Source organism: Acomys minous (genome assembly GCF_964271855.1).
Source record: "Acomys minous genome assembly, chromosome: 7".
In the NCBI taxonomy this organism is placed as follows: Eukaryota; Metazoa; Chordata; class Mammalia; order Rodentia; family Muridae; genus Acomys; species Acomys minous.
The window spans coordinates 73,015,005-73,036,306 of record NC_140488.1 but is presented as its reverse complement, the minus strand read 5'-3'; the positions used below and the strand labels follow the sequence as shown (position 1 = coordinate 73,036,306).

General features: G+C 44.3%; 1 protein-coding gene across 1 annotated transcript in view; it reads right to left on the bottom strand.

The window, feature by feature from the left end:
* LOC311601214 (uncharacterized protein) overlaps nt 1-21,085 on the bottom strand; it is a gene marked incomplete at its 3' end in the record, with an annotated part of 30,442 nt that extends 9,357 nt beyond the window's left edge. Inside the window, exons 1-6 of the mRNA XM_084788608.1 lie at nt 21,029-21,085; nt 18,377-18,533; nt 18,018-18,076; nt 17,603-17,721; nt 16,642-16,708; nt 16,241-16,484 (exon numbers count right to left, since the gene is read on the bottom strand). Coding sequence (XP_084644734.1) covers nt 16,241-16,484; nt 16,642-16,708; nt 17,603-17,721; nt 18,018-18,076; nt 18,377-18,440 — 553 coding nt within the window. The 5' untranslated portion in view covers nt 18,441-18,533; nt 21,029-21,085. The remainder of the gene's footprint in view (nt 1-16,240; nt 16,485-16,641; nt 16,709-17,602; nt 17,722-18,017; nt 18,077-18,376; nt 18,534-21,028) is intronic.
* Nucleotides 21,086-21,302: the final 217 nt, after the last annotated feature.

Genomic DNA, 21,302 nt, shown 5'->3' with positions numbered 1-21,302 from the left:
GCCTATGAAAATATAGTGGGGAGGAGGGCCCCCTTGGTCATAGGCGTAGAGGAGGGAAATAGGGTGAGAGTAGGAGGGAGGGAGGAACAGGAGGACACAAGGGATGGAGCAACAATTGAGATGTAATCTGAATCAACTAATAAAGAAATTTAAAAAAAAAGAAATGAAAATGGCAGATGGATGTGTTTCCTTTTGCAGAGTTTGTAAAATTAAAGTATGTGTACCATACCATAGATAACATACTTAGGACTTCAATGTGCAACTGCTCTGAGTTCTGAAAGGCTGATTCTGCAATTACACATTTATTACAGGTTATGGCTATTATGGGCATACCTGTACAAATGAAGGCTCACAATCCTCCTGCATATGTCTCTAGTAAAATGAGACAGTTTTATGCATCTTACAATATGAAGGAAATTACAGGTATACCACAGAATCCTACAGGACACACAGTTATAGAAAGATCTAAGTGCACTTTAGAAGATATGCTTAATAAACAGACCCTCATGGATAGATTACTTATTGCTTTATTAGCTTTAAATTTGTTGAGTGCTATTGAGGAAGGAACAACACCCACGGAGAGACACTGGGTAGTGGGAAAAACCACTGAATTAAATCAACATACACACACACACACACACGCACACACACACACACACACACACACACACACACACACAGAGAGAGAGAGAGAGAGAGAGAGAGAGAGAGAGAGAGTGCTCTTTTTTCCAAGACAGATTTTTTTTGTGTAACAGAGATCTGGCTGTCCTGGACTTACTTTATAGACCAGGTTGACCTTGAACTCATGGAGATCCACCTGCCTCTGCCACCTGAGTGCTGGGTTTAATGGTATGTGCCACCATGTCCTGGTGCCCATCACCCTGTATATTTTAAAGATATATTGACCTCAGAATGGAAACCCATTATATTCTATGGTGAGGAAATGTTTTTTTCATACTAGAAGAAAAGCTGTGAATATCATCAAGATTGATAAAGCTTGGATTCATACAGGAGAGTCCTCTTGAATAAAGAGAGATGAGAATTCACAGATAGCACAGTCATCCAATCCAAACTAACTTGTAATTAGACTAACAAATGCCTCTCATTTGATCAGGAATGGAAAAATAAAAATAAGAAGATTATCAAATGATAATTTACCAAAGGCACACTGTTCTTACTGGCATGAAATAAAAACTGAGCTTTCTTTTCTTTTTTCATTTTTCATTTTTCTTTTGGTTTTTTTTTTCGATACAGGTTTTCTTTCTGTCATCTTGGCTGTCCTGGACACACTTAGTAGACTAGGCTGGCCTTGAACTCACAGTGATCCACCTGCCCCCTCCCCGATTGCTGGGATTAAAGGCATGTGCCAGCACGCCCGGCTAAAAGTGGATTTTCTTAAACCACATGCTTTAATTCTGTGTTAGACTGTAAATTACCACATGGCATACACCATCTTGGACATCAGCTTTTTAGTTTTCTTCTTAAATAAAAGGAATATTTTTGTTGTTTGATATTAAAACACCCACTTAAGAGGTTTTAAATGTTTTAAGTAGATTGTAGGGGTTACAAAAGTTGTTTAAACTTGTTTTCTAGATCTCTAAGTGTTGGAATTATTTGGAGCTAAGATAAAAGATTTGAGCCATGTGGCGATAGCCCATGGCTTTAATCCCAACAGAGATAGGCAGATCTCTATAAATTAGTTGTTTTGCAGCCTAAGTGTCCCTCAATAGAAGAATGGATAAAGAAACTGTGGTACACATACACTATGGAATACTATTCAGCTATTAAAAACAAGGAATTCCCAAAATTTGTGGATAAATGGATTGAGCTAGAAATGATCATAATGAGTGAGTTAACCCAGAAGCAGAAAGACTCAAATGGTATATACTCACTTATATCTGCATATTAGCCCAAGGGGCATGTCCCACGAAAGCCTTCACTTACCAGGAAACTGAGACAGAGGGGAGGACATTCTGGTGGGACTCTAGATGAGAGAAGCATGGGAGAATGGCAAAGTAGAAGGATCTAGAGGGTCCTAGAAGCCTACAAGTAGAACATTATGATAGGCAGATTTGGGCACAGGGGTCCCGCTCAAACTAAGGCACCAGCCAAGGACAATATAGGCGGTAAACCTTAAACCCCTACCCAGATCTAGACAATGGACAGAACACTCTCCACAGTAGAGTGGAGAGTGGGATATTACTTTCTCACATACTCTGGTGCCTCACCTTTGACCATGTCCCCTGGAGGGGGAGACCTGGTGGCACTCAGAGGAAGGACAGCAGGTTACCAAGAAGAGACTTGATACCCTATGAACATATACAGGGGGAGGTAATCCCCCTCAGGAACAGCCATAGGGGAGGGGAATAAGGAGAAAATGGGAGGGAGGGAAGAATGGGAGGATACAAGGGAAGGGATAACCATTGAGATGTAACGAGAATAAATTAATAAAGAAGAAAAAATGAAAAAAATTAGTTGTTTTGATATTCTAGAGTTACAATGAACATGGGGGTGGTTGTTCACACTTTTTTTTATTACCTGAGGATTCACACTTTTAATTCCAGCTTCTGGGAGCCACATATCTTTAATCCCAACAGTTGGGAGGCAGAGGCAGGTATATAAGAGTTACAGTAACAAAAACTTAAAATCCATTTGCAAAAATCAGGACAAACTTGAAAGTTAAAGTCCTTCAATGATCTATGACTTAACTTTAGATGTTTATTTAAACATTGACTTTATATATATAAAGAGAAGGGAAAAACAGGCATTTTTATCTATACTTGCTAAGGTATATGTAGTTTCAAAATATCAAATTTTTAATAAATTTAATTAAAAGATAATACTTTTTCTGTTGCCAAAATCTGTTTTGCCCTAGGAAAGATAAAATGTGCTTAAAAAAAGGGGCACCCCCAGAGCTAGGGTTGTAGCAGGGTTTTACTTTTATCTTTCAGAAGAATAAAAGCATTCTACTAAAGAATCCAGAGACCACCAAAATAAAATGAAGCATCTGAAGAAAAACAATGGACATCAAGAGACAATGTCACAAGATAAGTGTAAACTGGCCAAATAGTATTGCTGCCCCTTGCAGACATATACGTAGCAAGTGGTTTTTATGTGGTCCCAGTTCAGTTAAAAATTAAAGCTGACGTTAGAGTTGGAAACTTGGGCCTCTCTTCTAAACCCACGTATGCTTATTAAAGGAAAATTCAAAATATGTCTCATCAGAAGAGCCACCTGGCATGGGATGGAAGAAAACAAAAGCCAAAGGACTCTTCTATTGACACTGATCTCATGTTTTGGTTTTCGTTTAACTCTCTAAAACTTTTCTTGAGGTTTAAATAGTGTCTCAAAATCGATAATATTATTATGCAAATATAAACTTTCTGTCATGATACTAGTAGTCATAGAGTATTAACTAATTCCAGAAATAAGTTTCATCTAGCTTCCTGTATGTGTTTCCAGGTTTGAATCTGAAGCAAGAATCTAGGACGACAGTTGTTTGTGTACGTTGGATGCACGTAAGAGATTGTGGTCCTCAAACCCTTAGGAGATCTGAATATGGCACTTAAAAAGTTTAAATTTCATAGCATTCCTAACAGTATTCTTTTAAGTCTCCAAGATGATGGTGGGGCCCTGCAACAATGAATCCACCTGTCCTGTGGCAATGCCACTACTGGGCAAAACTGCCCCATGCCACTTCTAGTGCCAGGCTCTGCTAAAACCATGGGCACCTTTGGGTGGACTGCTGTGTTCTGCCTGGTCAAGATTGCCACTAAGCTGACAAACACCCGCCACAGATCAGCTTTGGACTGCAAACTGCTTAGGGCATTCAAACTGCCGAGCTCGCAGAACACTGACATGAACATTTTACAGAATTTGGTCTAAAAAATACTTAATATTAAGACTTCCCAATACAACCAAGCTGGACATCGGAGAAAGCATGGCAGAAACTGTTTCACTTTTGTAAATACTTTTTACTGTGTTAGAGTTAAAAAAATATTTTCCTTTTATTAAGAAACAAGTGGGGGATATAGAAACAGTATTGGAGTAACAGAGGGAAAAGGGTTGATAATTGATTCTACTCAAACTGTAGAGCCAATACTAGGCAAAACTCTTACATTGCTCTAGATCTTTGTATATTGATACATTAAGGTTATATTTAGTTACATTGTCATAACTCTTTGAATATTGATACAAACTAAGGTGATAGTTTGGTATTGTACTTATATAATTTTTAAAAATGCAAGGTGAAGACAGGCAGTGGTGGTGCACACTTTTAATCCCAGCTCTCAGGAGGCAGTGGCAGGTGAATCTCTGAGTTTGAGGCTAGCCTGGTCTACAGAGTGAGTTCTAGGACATCAAGTGCTTCATGGAGAATCCCTTTCTTGAAAAAAAAAACTCAATGTGAAGTTTTAGCCCTTTTGAAAGCTACTATTGCAACCTGTTTAGGATAATTAAGAAATTCAAATTTATAGTCAATTAAATATGTGGTTTTGTTATATACCAGGTTGGTCAATTATAGAAATGTGCCTAGAAATTAACAATTCAGATGTATTAGAGAGAGACAGGTGGTCTTCGAAAACCTGAGAGATCTCCGGAAAGTGGCATATAAACATGTTTTATTCATTTAAAGTCTTTGCCCAATGAGACATGTCCGTTCTGGCAGTACCCCTGCCTACGTCAAAGAAGATGATGACCACTGAACAACCTCCATATGGAGTCTGCTTCAACTGTGGCAAAGCAGTCACTGGGCAAGGAAACTGCCCTTGCCTCAACTGGTGATAGCATAATGTGGACAAGCAGGACACAAAGAAAGTCAACTGCTGATTTCTGCCAGGAAAAGGGAGACAAGTCCTTCATAATTCCTGCTTCACAGAAAAATCTATCAAATATTCTGGACCAGCAATCAGAAGGCATGGATGCTCCTATGCTGCAGAGGAATGTTGAGTGACTGTGCAGGTAGCCAGCATGCTCTGTCTTTTCTACAGTTTTGGAAGCAGCTTGCTCTGCACTCCCTGTTTATTCAGTTTTTGTTTATCTTTCTCAGGTCTCTGTTGAGGTTGAAGATGAGATATAGTCTCACAGTCTAGCTTAGTTGTAAGAATTGAAGGGGATGTTTTAAGGTCTAAAAGATGTTCCTATGTTGAGAAATGCAAGTTAAGATAGAGATATAGTTACAGAAGTTTAGACTTGACCAAGAGAGGAGAGATAGAGTACCTTTTCCAAGGTTACTAAATAATAATGGACTGGACATTGTAAATGTCCAGCTAGTACACGGTTTATTGATGTTAGAGAAAAGTCTCTCATTGAGACAAAAGGAGGAAATGTTGCAGCATATTTGACTACGTCGTGAACCCTGAGACTGTGTACGGGAAAAACCTGTTTCTAGGTGTGGTATGACTGAGCCCTAGCATACACCATAATTTAAGAGCTTCCTGTGAATAGGATTAAATAGAGTCCAGCATAGGTCAAGAGGAAGAGCAAGCCACTAGTAGACAGGGAGTGACTATGAAAAAACACACAGAGAGTGAGAGGTAGTCCAGAGCACATAAAGAGAGACGCAGGAGGTAGAAAGCAGAGACATTCAGTTTGAAAGAGCTGTAAGACTGCATCAAGAAGAAGGGGATTTTTCTTTCTGGGACAGTGGGTGAGGAGGGAGGTCCTCCGGGTGCTTTCTCTGCCTCTTTGAGCTAGTAAGCTTTCACCACAGCATCTGCCTTTTGAGTCTTCATTGGTAAAACCCAAAGGTTGGGCTCGCTGCATTTAAAATCAACACTATATGGTTGGGCAAAAGAGTGCTCGTTGTATTTGTCTTCACCCTTAGGTTATAAGACCCAGAAATATGATGTCAATGGATGTGTCCTCTTACTGTAGAGTTGCCTACGGCCGTAGTTAATGAAGATTGCTTGAAAGTCATCTGGGCGCTAAAGAGAGCAGAGGACATACATGAAAGCAGGATGACATTAAGTTCTTAATGGGGGCTGTGGAAGAAGGGAAATTGCTGTCCTTTCTGCCAGTTCATGAAGGTTGTCCCCTCCCTGAAATGCCATTGCCATCCACAGAAAGAACAGAGAGTTTTTTCCAGGATCAAATACTGCTTCCCACACCTCGTCTTCTACTCTGAGCCTACAAGTACTGGAGCTCAACCCTGTGGCTGAAAGAACACCAGAAAGAGCTCACCATGGGGCTCCTGCCTAAAACCCCAGCACTCAGAAGGCAAAGGCGTGAAGACAACTGGGGCTAAAGACAGTCTGGACCACACAGTGGGTTGAAGCCCATCTGGGGCTACATAGTGAGCCATATTTCAATAGTGTTTTGATGTGCCAGAGAGATGGTTAGGCACATCAGAACACAGTCTGCTGGTCTCGAGGATCTGGCTTCTTTTCCCAGGACCCACAAGGCAGCTCTTAGTCATCTACAGCAAATTGAGTCCCAGAGGGTCCAGCAAGCTCTTCTGGCTTCTGGGGCACCTGCACCCAAGTGGTGCCCAGGAAGGTAGGCATGCAAACCACCCAATAATATCAAACAGCACAGGAAATAACACCATGGATTTTCATAGAACACCATGGATTACGACTGGATTTCAACAAAAACAGAGAGCGGATAAACTCATGGAAACTGAACAACTCTCTATTCAAAGACCACTCTAGGGAAGAAATTAAGAATGAAATGTCAGACTTTCTAAAATCCAATGAAAATATAGACACAACATATGCAAACTTAGAGCATACAAGATAGTCGTGCTAATAGGAAGTTCGTAACACTAAGTTCCTTCGTGAAGACATTGGATAGATCTCAGCCTACTGAATAAAAAATATGCCTGAAAGCCTTAGAGCAAAGAGAAACAGACACACTGAAGACGAGTCTTCCACAGGAAATAATCATTCTTGGGGATGAAATCAACAGTTAGAGACAAAGACAACAATATAAAATATCAAGGAAACCAAGAGCTGATTCTTCGAGAAAATCAACAAGATAGACAAACTCTTATCTAAACAAACTTAAAGGCAGAGAGCCAGTATCCAAATTAATAACATCAGTAATGAAAAGGGGGCCATAAAAATAGACGCTGAGGAAATCCAAAGAATTATTAGGTCTTACTTCAAAAGCCTGTACTACTCCACATAATAGGAAAATCAAAATGAAATGGGTGATTTTCTTGATAGGTACAACTTACCGACTTTAAATCATGGTGAGTTAAACAATTTTAAGGTCCTATAACCACTGAGGAAATAGAAAGAGCTATGAAAAGTCTCCCAACCAAGAGGAAAGGCTCTGGGCCTGTTGGTCTTAGCACAGAAACATTGATACCTGAACCACACAAAGATTCAATCCAGAAAGGGAATGTCAGACCCATTTCCCTTGTTAACATAGATGCGAAAATACTCAACAAAGCGCTGGGCATGGTCGTGCACACTTAGTCTCGAAAAAACTCAGAATAAATACTCAATAAGATACTCACAGACCAGTTGAAGAACACATTTAAAAAAAACAGCCACCATGTTCAAGTTGGCTTCATCCCCGGATTACAGCGATGGTTCAGTATACAAATATCCACCAATAGAATCCACCATATTGATAAATTGAAATACAAAAAGCACATGAGCATATCATTAGATGCATAAAAATCCTTTGAGAGAATCCCAAAGCCATTCATGTTGAAAGACTTGGAGTGATCACTGATACAAGGCAGATACTTAAACGTGAGAAAGGCAATATACAGCAAGCCAATAGACACCATCAAATTAAGTGGCGAGAAACGTAAAGCAATTCCACTAAAATCAGAGAGAAGACAAGTCTCGCCACTCTCTCCATAGCACTAAAATATAGTACTTGAAATTCAAGCTAGAGCAATAAGACAACCAAGTGAGATCAAGGGGACACAAATTGGAAAAGAAAGAGTCAAGATATTGCCATTCACAGATTATACAATAGTATACATAAATGACACCCAAAATTCTACCAGAGAAATTCTACAGCTGTTAAAGCACTTTCAGCAAAGAGACTGGATGCAAACCAACTAAAAAAATAATCAGTAGCCCTTCATTAAATAAACTATAAAGGGTCGAGAAGGAAATTATGGAAACAACACAATTCACAATAGACAAAAATAATGTCAAATATCTTGGTGTAAATCTAACCAACAAAGGGAAAGGCTTGTATGACAAGAACTTCAAGTCTTTGAAGGAAGAATTTGAAGAAGATAAAATAACATGGACAGATCTCCCATGCTGTTTGACCAGGAGAATAAACATACTAAAAATGGCCATCTTACCAAAAGTAATGTGCAAACTCAAAACAATTCTCATGGAATTCCAACACAATTCTTTACAGACCTTAAAAGAGCAATCCTTTACCTTACATGGGAAACAACAGGATAGCTAAAACAATTGTGTACAATAAATCCTTGTTTCACAATTCCTTGTTTCAAGATGTACTACAGAGCAATAATAATACAAAACAGTAAGGTTTTGTCCTAAAAACTAAACAAATTGTTCAATGGAATCTCATCCAAGCCCCAGAAATAAGCCCACACACCTACCAACATTTGATTTTTGAAAATAAGACAAAACAACACAACGGAAAATTGAATGCATCTCCAACCAATGCTATTGCTCTAACTAGATGTCTGCCTTGACAAGAACAAAAATGGATCAATGTTCATCATCCTGTACAAAACTCAAATCCAAGGGGATCAAAGACCTCAACAAAACTGGATACACTAAATCTAATAGAAGAGCAAGTGGGGAATGGCCTTGAACGCATTGGTACAGGAAACAACATTCTGAACAGAACTGCTCAGGCAGTAAGATCAATGAGTAAAAAATGGGACCTCTTGAGACTGAAAAGCTTCCTTGAGGCAGAGGACACTGTCAATAGGATGAAACAGCAGCCTCCAGACTGCGAAAGGTTCTTCACCATTCCTACATTGGAGAGAGGACTAATATCAAAAAATATACAAAGATCTCAACAAATTAAACACCAACAAATGAAATAACCTTACTTTAAAAAAAAATAGGGTTCAGGGAAAAACAGATAATTCTCAACAGAGGAACATCGAATGGACGAGAAACACATTAAGAAATGGTCAACACCCTTTGGTTATCATGGAAATGAAAATCAAAATGACTCTGAGATTCCGTCTTACTCCTATCAGAATAGCTAAGATAAAAACTCAAGTGACGGCACATGTTGGCGAAGATGTGGATCAAGTGGAACACTCCTCCATTGCTGGTGGGACAACAAACTGTCACAACCACTTTGGAAACAATCTGGAGCACTCTCAGAAAATTTGGAATAATACTACCTCCACACCCAGCTATACGATTCCTGAGCATACACACGAAAGATGCTCCACCTTACCACAGGTGCACTTGCTCTACTATGGATCTATGCCTATGCTTTACATGCAGATTTATTTGTAATAGTCAGAATAGGAAACAACCTAACTGTCTCTCAGCTGAAGGATGGATAAAGAAAGTATGGGACATTCGTACAATGAAATACTACTCACCTGTTAAAAAAAACATCATGCTATTTACAGGCAAGTAGATGGAACGACAAAAGATCACCTGAGAGACATTGGCTATAAAAAACAGGATAATGTGGCTACAATCTACAGACCCAAAGAATTCTAAGTAATACGGAGGGCTCAAGGGAAGATGCTTGAATCTTACTCAGTTGGGGAAATAAAGTAGGCGCTGGACGAGAACGGAGGGAGGGAACTGAGTAGAAGAGGGCATGGGAATGGGACCAGGGGGGAGACTAGGAGTAGGGAGAGCCGGGGCGGGCACAGAGGGCTCCTCGAGAGAACAAAAATCAGAGGTAGGGGGCATCCTTTGGTTGTGCCAGAGACTTGGGATAGGGGGGCTCCAGGAAGTCTATTGAGGCCGTCCTCCTGAGATTCCTTCCTGCTGGGGATATGGAGCCAGATTGGCCTCCTCCTATAGCCTGGTAGGATTTCCAGGGGAGGGATAAGGACATCAAAGACCCACAGAACCATTGACGAGAGATTTGTCCCGCCTACAGCTGTGGGAATGATTGAGGGGATGGACAACCAATGCCTGGCCCTACTTGAGAACCACACCATGGCAGAGAACCAATCCCTGAGACTATGAGTGTTATTCCTCTGTGATTACACAGAGGAGCCTAGCATAGCTGTTCTCTGAGGGACTTCAGCCATCTCCACGTGGAAGCAGACGCAGAGACCCAAACTTTAGAGTCCTATGGAAGAGCTGGGGGAAGGACTGAGGGAGCCAGAGTGGTCAAGAACAGCACAAGAAGATCTACAGAGTCAACTAAACTGTTCCCATAGGGGCTCAGAGTGACTGAACCAGCAACAAAAGAGCATGCAGGGACTAATCATGGCCCTCTGCACACATGTAGCAGATGAACAGTTTGATCTTCATTTTGGTCCTGCAACAACTGGAGCGTGGTGGGGATGGGCTTGCCACTGACTCTGATACCTCCCTTTGGATCCCATTCTGCTACTGGTCTGTTTTGTCTGGGTTCAGTGGGAGAGGGATCACCTAGCCCTTCAGCGACTTAGTGTGCCAGGACAGATAGGTGCCCACGGGGGGACCTTCCCTTTATCTGAGAAAGGGAGGGAGAATCGGGGTGGTTTTGGTTGGGGCCGGGCCACTGGGAAGAGAGGAGGAGGAGGGTGCTGCACACAGGATGTAAAGTGAATGAAGGAAGGAAGGAAGGAAGGAAGGAAGGATAAATAGAAAAGAGAGGCTGAAGTGGTAAGGTTACAAGTATAGGTCATGCACAGTCCTGTGGGTGGGAATAAGAAGGAAAGGCATCGACTACACTATAATTTGTTCAAAAATGCCATAGTGACATCTCATACCTTTTTTGCTAAGTTAAAAAATATGTCTAAATTCTTATGAGAAGCATGTGTGTGTGTTTGTGTGTGTGTGTGTGTGTGTGTGTGTGTGTGTGTGTGTGTGAGAGAGAGAGAGAGAGAGAGAGAGAGAGAGAGAGACAGACAGACACTCAATGACAGAGAGAGAGAGAGAGAGAGAGAGAGAGAGAGAGAGAGAGAGAGAGAGAGAGAGAGAGAGGGAGAAAGAGAGGGCGGAAAGCTAAGGAAGTCTTTTGACTTACATGCATGAGGATGCGAGGCCATTCCCACACTCCATGCTAAAGGCCTGGTACAAATGGTTTTGTCTGCTTATAACTCCAGAGTGGCAGAAATTGAGAGTGGTGACTCTCTGTCATTCATAGACCTGCTGGCCTAGTATGCTCGGACAGTTGGTGGCCAGTGAGGAAACCATGTCTTATAGACAAATGTGGATACAGTTTGAGAAAGAAACAGATATGGACATTTTGCACACCTTCATGAGTGCTCAGACACACACATACAAACACACACACATACACACACTAGCAGAAACACACACACACACACACACACACACACACACATATGCACACACAGCAAGAAGCTGTACCTAAACTCCCAGGTATATGTTCATGACCACACCCCAAAATAAAACTTACAAAACCACTCTTCCTTGTTGGCTTCAAATCCTTCAGGATTACATTAATTTTTACCAGAAATGTAGACAAACAACACGCTGAGTAGGCCAAAGAGTACTCGTGCTATAGAACTGGTTTGTGCCACATTCTTGGTATCCAGTTCAAAGCAAGCCTTCCCTATACCTTGACCAAGGTTTTCTCCTATCTAGGTGACCTCCAGGCTCTTGCCACAGTGCTCCCACATTCTCTAAGGTGCTGTGGAATCAGCTCTGTAGCTGGCAGCCTAACAGTAGGTAGTGAATACAAGGTGCCAAAAGACATATCCAGGCCTTCAGAATCTTAGTGGAGCTGATGGGTGACAGATACCAAGTTTCAGACAAGCTAATGTATCCATGTTGTTGCAAAACACACACACAAACACACACACACACACACAAACACACACACACACACACACACACACACACACACACAGCGAGATCCACTCAGTCCTGTTCCTCTAGAAAACCCAGCATCACACACTTTGCGATGTTGAACTTTCCTTTACGAATTAACATTTGTCACTTGTGGGTTTTTTTTCTTTTTTTTTCTTTTGCTTGTTTATTATTTTGTTAATGAAGACTACTCATGAATTTGGTCTGTTTTCCATTTAGGTGTTTTTCTTGTAGGGTCTGGCCACTGTTACACATACATATCTAATATCATCTCTCATAGAACACATGGTTGGAAATATTCTCTTCTAGTGTGAACGTTGTCAGAAATCTGGATGATTATCCCTGTACTCAAAGATACAGAGCAATCAAGTTGAAAGGAAAACTATGGCAGCCTCTAACCATCGCTGGCCTCCAGAACCACCTCTGCATTTTGAAATACTGTTGCAGCCACAATGTCCCCTGCCAGTTTCTACCTTTGTCTGTTTTCTGATACCAAAAAGAATACTTGAAGTTGGGTCTTCCTTTGTAAATACAGACATTTAATTGGGCTTATGTACAGGACCCTGGGTAGACAGAGCTCAGGTGGCAACCTCTAGTAGAATGCGGGTGCTGCTTTCCCCACAGTTAAGCTTGCAAGCAACAATGGGCACAGGCAAAGGACACAAAGCCTCCCTTCACATCAGCCCACTCTTGATCAATTTCCCTACTTCTTTCTCCTGACCCAGAGCGATTATACAAGGGCCTCGCAGCTTTGGAGATGAAAAGAAAAGCAGGAGAAGATGCCATTGTTGTAAACCACACATGTCAAAAACACACCCAAGCACTTGGAGACACAGAAAGGTAGATCTCTGTGAGTTTGATGCCAGGCTGGGCTATAAAGAGAGTCCAGGACAGACAGGGCTACACACACACACACACACACACACACACACACACACACACACACACACACACACACACACTCACAAATCTGTCTTGAAAAACAAACACACAAACAAACAAGGAGAGTCAAGCACTAAGGGGGAGATAAGTATCATGGGAAAGCACTCAGGCCAGTGAACTCCAGGTGATCTTGACTTCTGCACAGTAAGCATGACTGACTCTTCATTTCTCCAGAACAGAAGTAGAAGACTGATGGTAGAACATTAGATTTGGGCAATAACCTTGTGACTGGTGGTCACTGTCTCTTCTCCCAGGGTCTCTAGTGCAGCCTGGACACGACCATGGCAGGCCATCTTAGAGGAGCATCTCAATGGGACTGCCAGCACGCAGAAGGACTGGGGGCACACCACACAGCACCCATGTCCATCTCTGGCTTGCTGGTTCACTCTCCTTCCACACAGCCAGCCAGTGTGGCAGGGATTTGGCATGGGTACCACTGCCAGGTTACACTGCGGGCTTCTCTGGACCACAACTTTGCAACACAGTTCCAACCAACATGATCTGACTGCATGGCTACCACAAGGCCATGGTGTGGTGAAGCTGTGTGACCACAAGTGAAGCCGGGGTTCTTTGGATTCTAGAAGACCTGAGAATCACGTGGTTTGCTATGGTTTGATGATGCTGGCCATCAGATGCTGCACTGTGATGGGCTATCCATCCTGTGTTCTGTCACAGTCTTCTTCTTTATTTGGAATCAGTTTTCTCTATTTTGCCTGAGCACCTTAGGTGCAGAAAAGTATGGGGCCACATCCGGATATGATTTTCTTCTAATTAGGTGGCTCCTAACTTAAAAATTTCCCACCTACCCTCTGAATAGTTTCCTGGTCAGCCCTGGCTCCCATGGATGTCAGGGTTTTAGATTTCTCCTGTTATGTGGAGGTTGACCCAGTATGGAAATGTACTTAGGAGGTCAGAACCTGTCTCAATTCTTACCCAGATGAGAGATTTTTTTATCTTATGCAAGATGTTTCCAGCAAAAGAGAATTCTGCAAATTCGGGATGTTTGTGTTCATGAGTACAGAGTTGAATCAGCACTGCATTGCCATATTGCGACTTAACCATTTTCTGTTCCCTTGTTTTATTCTTTTGGGGTAGATGGGGCAGTAGTGGGTTTTGTTTTTGGTAGTCAATTCAAGGATCATGAAACAGATTTTGGCTGACAGTTGGAAGCAATGTGGTTACATGCCATGTCCTTAAAACCAAATTAGACAAAATGATCTTAGTGTCAGATAAGTATTTATAAGGACACTTGTTGTACAGCGGTATTTCCGTGGGTTAAACTTTTGGTTGTGACTACACTTGTTCAGTTCCTATTTACAATCGATGTAGAAACCTATACTGTAGGGGACAGGCTACATGGCCATCTTGCCAGAGCCTAGGTTCCTATTTCTCCAGCAGTCTGCCATTCACCCGAAACCAGCTGACCTTGTCATAGGTCGGCAATTAGACACCTGTTGGGGTTTATTGTGGGGGCTGGTCATTCTAGACCCCCGAGCTACTCCTTTTCCCGAAAGGTGACTGATAAGATCAGATTAAAGGCCAGCTGCCTGCGAGCAGCAGTTCCGGGAGCCTTTTCCTGACTAACCAGATGCTTCAAGACTTACCTGGAATCTCTCTCCTGCAATTATAGCAGCTGTAAAGGTAGACCCCTGCTGGAGCATTCCAGAGTTAGGTATCCATAGCAACCCTTGCTTACGCAAATTCCCATGCCTCTGTGCCTATATAAACTCTGTGAAAATTTTCAATAAACGGGGTTTGATCAGAATGGAGACTTGCCCCCTTCTTCGTGTCTAGTGTTCTGTCTCTATACAGGAAAATTGTCCCCCGAGAGGACACAGTTGCATTGCGTGTGAGCACATGGTTGCAAAACCATGGCGCTAGATTACTTCAATGTCATGGTCAATAGGGTTATGCTTTTCACAGTATAGAGGCAATCTTTGAGTGTGGTAGTGTGGACCAGTGAAATGTAAAAGGTTAGTCTCCCTGTAAGTAATATCATAGTGGTACATGAAGCCCAACTACTAAAATGTGATTCTTGATACCGTAGTGCCAGAAGGCTAGGCCCTAGGGGCAAAGGGGGAATGTAGTTGTAATAGGCTGAGAACGTTGTGAACAGAGAGTTCCTCATATGTTGCACAGTGCAGCTCTAAAGACACAATGAAAGAGCCAAGCCCTCCAAAGGACAAACACGATGGCAGGGTCAAAACGTCCAGTCTTATTTAAGCCATTTTGCTACCTCACACTGAGGGGTTGAATGTCCAAAAAACAACTAAAGGGTTAAGGAAAACAGAACCATTGTGAACAGGAAAATATATATCAAACAGTGGGGTTGCCACTTTGGGTTCCGTAAGGCAAGTGTTGGGTGCAAGGCAGATGTCCCCTTGCCAGTCACCAAAGCAGAGTGTGTTTGCTGATGTGACACAGAGAGGTGGGACAGCTGCAGCCTTCACTCTCCATCAGGAACTGCAGACAGAAAGGCAAAGGCAAAGTCAGATCACAAATATGTGACAGCCTGGCTCTCTAGTCATAACATTGTGTGCCAGAAGTGTAAGAGGCTCACTGCGATGAACCAACAGACCTGTTCCTAGGTGAATGCCTTCTCTCTAGCACTGGCTCCACCATCATTAACTGCCCTAGTTCCCATTTGGTCAACCCCAGGTACTCACAGAGGAACCTGGCATTCCTTTACCCCTGGCCTGGGGGGAATGCTTACACTGCCCACCCAGATAGATCCCTGTGAGACTAAAGCACCCCAACCTCATTTAGCATCTTCCTTCAAGGATACCCACAAAGAGTGGATTCCCACTCACCCTGGGCTCTTAATTGACTGTTTTTACCCAGCAGCCTTGTTTTCAAGCTTCCCTGGCTCTGAAATTCTCCTCTGAACTCACAGAACCCTTCCTGGATAGAACTCTGAGGTTTGCTGACAAAATTCAGTCTGGGAAGGTATCCATGTTCCATGTGCACAAGGAAAATATCCTGAGTTGGGATGACGATCTCCCCCACATCACAGACACCTATGCCCCGTGCATATGCTGCTAGGCCTTGTCAGGCTGCTGTGGACTGAGACACAGCTGCTGACTGGGAGACATCTCTCCTAGTTCTTTTCCTTCCACTGCCCTCCTGCAAGACTTTCCCACCTTTAGCACCTCACAGTTTTCTTGACTTCTGGGCACTGGCCCTCTGCTATTGAGCAAAACACTAGATAGGTGAAGACCTAAGCAGACACTGGGGTCCACTTTCTCACTCCCATTGAGTAGTAGGAGTCCCTGGCCGACATGTGCAGGAAACCACCAGCTCTAGCTACCTCTCTCTCAGCATAAGCCCTCCAGTTTTCCCAGTCTATCCACTCCATGCCCCTCATCCAAGCAGCCACCAACCTGCTGTCCTGCAAGTCTCTTGCCACGCTGGAGGGGAGTTGTGCAGAATCAGGAGAGCCTCGGCAGCATCCATGACCCTCTGCCTGTCTACCTCAGCAGAAAAGCTGCCCTGGTTCGAGATGTCTGGGGCCCTAGAGTGGACTGCAGGGTTCGCAGGGTTCTGGTTGGAGATGTCATTGATCTGGGGTGTGCTGTCCCTTCCCACGTTGGTACTTTGAGAGTCCTGGGAACTGATGGTGGGGACCTGCAGAAAGGGGTTGTGAGAGAAGGAATTATGACAAACCATACCTCCATCCTTGATGACAGTGGACCCTTCAGCCATCATTCCGTCCCACCAAACACCCAGCTCTACCGCTTCCCAAAGCCCACCCTCTCCCAGCACATCACCCCCAGTCATTTACCAGGAGCTGCGCTGGCCGAACTGACCGGGCAATGCAGCCGCAGGGATGCATGACCACAGAAGACAACCTGACAACGTGAGGAGAGGAAACATGGACACTAAAGGCACTGCTGACAACCCCTGCAAGCTCACAGGGAGAGCTGGGTGCTCTGCAAGGTCAGCCTGGGGGAGGGGAATATCTGAGGATAGCAGGACCAATGACACCACTGTGGTAGGACTGGAATTGTTCTGATTTCTGTATCACTGCTTCTCAGAGTCACCTTCCACATCACTTCTCTAGGAACCACCTTTTCTGAACTCTTTCCTCCCCGGGGACAGAAAGGTGACCAAGAACTGTTCTAATCTGGAAAGCAGCAGGGAAGATGGGACCGTGGGCCTCTCAGAGACCGGCTCTGGCCTCCACTTGGCCCATGCTCTTCCTGACGGGACACGTTCTCTGTTGGCCTGCAACACTCCCCGGGGCCTCTCTGGCAGGTCCAGTTATGCCTCCAGATTTCTGCAGAGCCTCCTCCTATGCCCACTCACTCTGGGTGCAGGAATAGTCTCAGCGCACTGGGAGCCAGCTGTGTGCTGTGCACATTGTGCCTGTCCTCCTTAATGCTGCTGTGCAGACTAGTCTCCGCAACCGCCTGCACTGAGGGAAAAGCTCACAGTGATACTTTTCCAAGTATGCCATACAGAATATAAGAAAGCCCAGAGGTGTGTGTCTTTGCAAGTCTGGCTGCAACGTTGCTCTGCCATTCCCCTGTCATTTTTTTCCTTCCTTCTTTCTTCTCTACTTCCTTCCTTGTTTCCTTCCTCCCTACTTCCTTCCCTTCCTTCCTTCTTTCTCCTCTTGCTCTGTGTCCTCTGCCACCCACATGGTCTTCCTTCTTTCTCTCCTAACCTTATCGTACTAATAACGTGATTTCTCACACAGGACAGTAAGCCAGAGCTGGCCCTGTGGGCTTTGTTGTACTCACAGACAGGGAATAAACATGGGATGCCAAGGATCACATGAGAAAGGAATGGGCATTCGATGACTGAAGATCATAGGTGAAAAGGCTGGGGGGCAGTGGAGCAGTGGCCCTTGGATGATTTCCTGCAAGAGCACACATCCTTGTTCAATATCAGGTCGGACACTCCAGAGAGAAGGGATAGGAATGTTTCCAAAACCGGAGATATGCATAAAGAATTACAGAGCTTTCCAAAACTTGATGACCGAACAATACCACGCTTTAGGTTTTCCTTTTAGGTCAGAACATACTAAGACCCAAAGGGAAGTGACTTTCCCAACACAGGAATTTGTCTAGAGACAAAGACGTTAGGACCCAGTTGAAACGGTACAGATGGTGACTGCTGGCGTGGACTCTCTCTGGACCTGCACATTTTCCTTACCTCTGGGGGAACTGTGTGAGGCAGGACTTCAGGCTGGTAATGAAGATCCTGTTGCTCATCTGGAAGAGACCATGCAGAGATGGTGTGAGCATCCCTTCCCACCGTAGTCTCCTGAAAGCACCCACTCCATTTGAGGACTCCTGCCCCTGCCAATCTTTACCGTACCCCCTCCACAAAGTCTCCGTTTCATGTGTACGTGGGACGCGTGACACAGAATGGGCATCTTATACCTGGACAGATTCAGGTCCTGAGAAGTATTGCCTAAGGCCACATTTCTAATCGATGGCATGACTGGTGACAGAAACACTTAGGATTACTGCACCCAAAGTGACACCAAACCCCTAGCCAGACACACTGACCCACAACATCTGATGTGGTGGAACACTCTTCAGCATTCACAGGAGATTTGGGGTCTTCAGCCATAGTCTCTCTCTGGCCTCAAGGACGGTGCCTCTGTCTCTGTGTAGCCTACACTTCTTCCACGAACTCACAGCAGTCAAGGCCCCACCAGAAACCCTAGAGTAGGGGATGGAAGGGCTCGTGTTAGGCACACCTACAGGAGGCCTGACCTCTCTCCTATAGGTAGGGCACTCATGAGAGGAAGGCACAACTCTGCCATTTCTTGGGATCAAAGAATTTGAAATGCACTTTACCTCTGATTGGTTCTGAGTCCATGGATGTTATGCTGTCAAAGCAAACTACAGTTTCTCAGGGAGCAAGTTAGACTGACATTCTTTATTGCTCTGGTCAGTCTCCCATATCAGTTGAAGTCAGAAGTCCAGTAGGAAACAGAGCACATCCCTCTTCAACTTCCTTATTCTGTGGCTCGAGAGCATGGGGAGGCCATGAAAAGGGCTGCTGGAACTCTCAACGGCAGTGGAGTTTCTCTGCCACCACATAATTCTACCTCTATTATCTAATATTATCCTTGCTCTCCATCGCTCGCTCGCTCGCTCACTCACTCACAATAACCATTCAATGAGGTCAAGACAAGTGTCCCTCCATCCACTTCAGTGTTCACTACTCTCAGTTCTGTTGCTCCATGCTGTTCCCCGCCAAAGACCACCACCATTACTCCTTCATGGGTGAACATTCATCTGTCTATCTAAACCACTGCATCCACTGTTGCCCGCGTGGACGAGAATGAACCCAGTCACTAATCTCAAGGAAGACCGTGCATGCCCTTCTCCCTGGATTGGGGTTTACCTGCAAGCCCACTTTAGTCTTACTAATTCTTGTGATCCCCTGTGAAATAAAACCACTTGTTCCTCCTGAGATCCTGCTGTTTTGCCCACTCCGGCCTGGTGGAGTCATGCCTGAAATATCAGTACATGGGAGGCTGAGGCAGGAGAGTAGCGTGCTGGACAACAACTCAAAACACGGGCAATCCTGTCTCCAATAATAACCACATGGAAGACATTAAAAATAAAGGATTATGGACTTCTAGGATCTTGGACATCCAACATTCATTTCTCTTCCTGCATCCCCCATTTACACATTTTCTGCTGCACCAAAAAAATATTTTTTAGACCAGAATGAAACACTATGCCCTGTGCAAGCAGAAGATAGTTCCTCCGCAGGTTGTTTTTCTCAGTACAAAATACTATCACTGTGGGCTGTAGACTTTGCTCAGAGCTTAAGAGCACTGGGTGCTCTCCCAGTCGATGCATTTTCAATCCCAGAACCCACATGGCAGTTCACAAGCCTCTGTAACTCCAGCTCCAGGGTTTCTGACAACCTCCCCCCCCACACACACACACAGAGACAGGTAGGCAAAACCCCATTGAACAAGAAATAAAAATGAAGTCAAAACAATACACTCTCTGCTGTCATGAAAACCCATGCCTTCTGCTATATACAGCCTTTGGCCAACCTCCAAATGCTCCTCCTCAGCGCACCCATGGCACCTGAGCTCAGCTTCTTCCACGCTTTGATTGGCCCTTCTTGTGCATGTCACGCTCTAGCAGTTCAAGAGCAGAGATTCTCCTCTGGAAACGCAGTCATCCCTCCCTGCCCCACCTGAGCCATAAGTAGCAGAAGCTTCCCCCTGGGGTGCTGAAGCTGGGAACCCTCGCGAAAGGGCTCAGTCAGGGGGCAGGCTACATCATGGCAGCGTCTGCCTCTCTGGCCTCACCCCTTTAGACTTGCCAGAGGAGGCAGAATGCTGAAAGATTGGGAGAGCCCAGATGAAGGGGGCAGGGATAAGAGGACTTGGAACCTAGCTTCTTTTTCTTGAAGCCAGCCTCTAGTCACCCCAGAGTCCAGCCAATCAGGATGAAGCAGTGGGCTTCTGAGGGAAGATGCAGCTCCTTCCCCTGCCAGCTGAGGCTCCTGCCAGAGAGCTGCCAGAGCTGCTTTCTCTCTCTCTCTCCCCTCTCTCTCTCTCTCTCTCTCTCTCTCTCTCTCTCTGTTTCTCTCTCTCTCTCTCTCTCTCTCTCTCTCTCTCTCTCTCTCTCTCTCTCTCTCTCTCTCTCTCTCTCTCTCTCTCTCTCTCTCTCTCTCTCTCCTTGCAGTACCCTCTTCTGGACCAATGAGCTTCCAAATTCACTCCCCTCACACATGCTTCCTTGCCACATTGTGGCTGCTCTGTGACCCTTGCTGACCTCTAGGTGACCCAGCATCCAGTGTCTTCTAAGAGAAGAAGACTGAGACTTGCGCCCCCTAGTGGTGGCTCCCTGGATTGCCGCCGTTTTTGTGGTGCATGTGTTTTGAACTCCTTTGCTTGCTGAGAGCTCTATTCAGCATTCTAAATTACAGTACCTGGTGACTAGAGAAGGCAGGCGTCCTGGTGCCAAGGGTAACTAATGCCTGGGCTCACTTGAAAAGCAGAGTGGGGTGGATCTCTAAGTTTAATGGCAGCATGGTAAACAGAAGTGAGTTCAGAAAAGTTAGCATGCAGATTCTCACATATAGGTGGAAGGACAAAAGACAAGGGGCCGGGAAGTCACATGTTGTCTGAGGGAATGTTTCCTAGCTGACACTACGGAGTAAAAAAATTTTTTTTTACTTACACAATAAAGACGGAGGAGGCAGGGAGTATGCGGCTAGCAGAAATATGGAGGGATTTATTCCTAGAACAGAAAACAAACAGGTTAGATGTAGACTCCAACAAGTTGAAGCACTTGCCAGACATCGGCAAGTATTCTCTGGGGTTTTAAGATGGCCTCAGAATGAGAAAAGACGATGTGAGGACAGATGGTGGCCCATGCCGAAATCTCACGCTGGAGTTCGAAGAGACAAATTAGAGCAGCTCGGCGACCCGATCTACTGAAGCTGTATGCACCC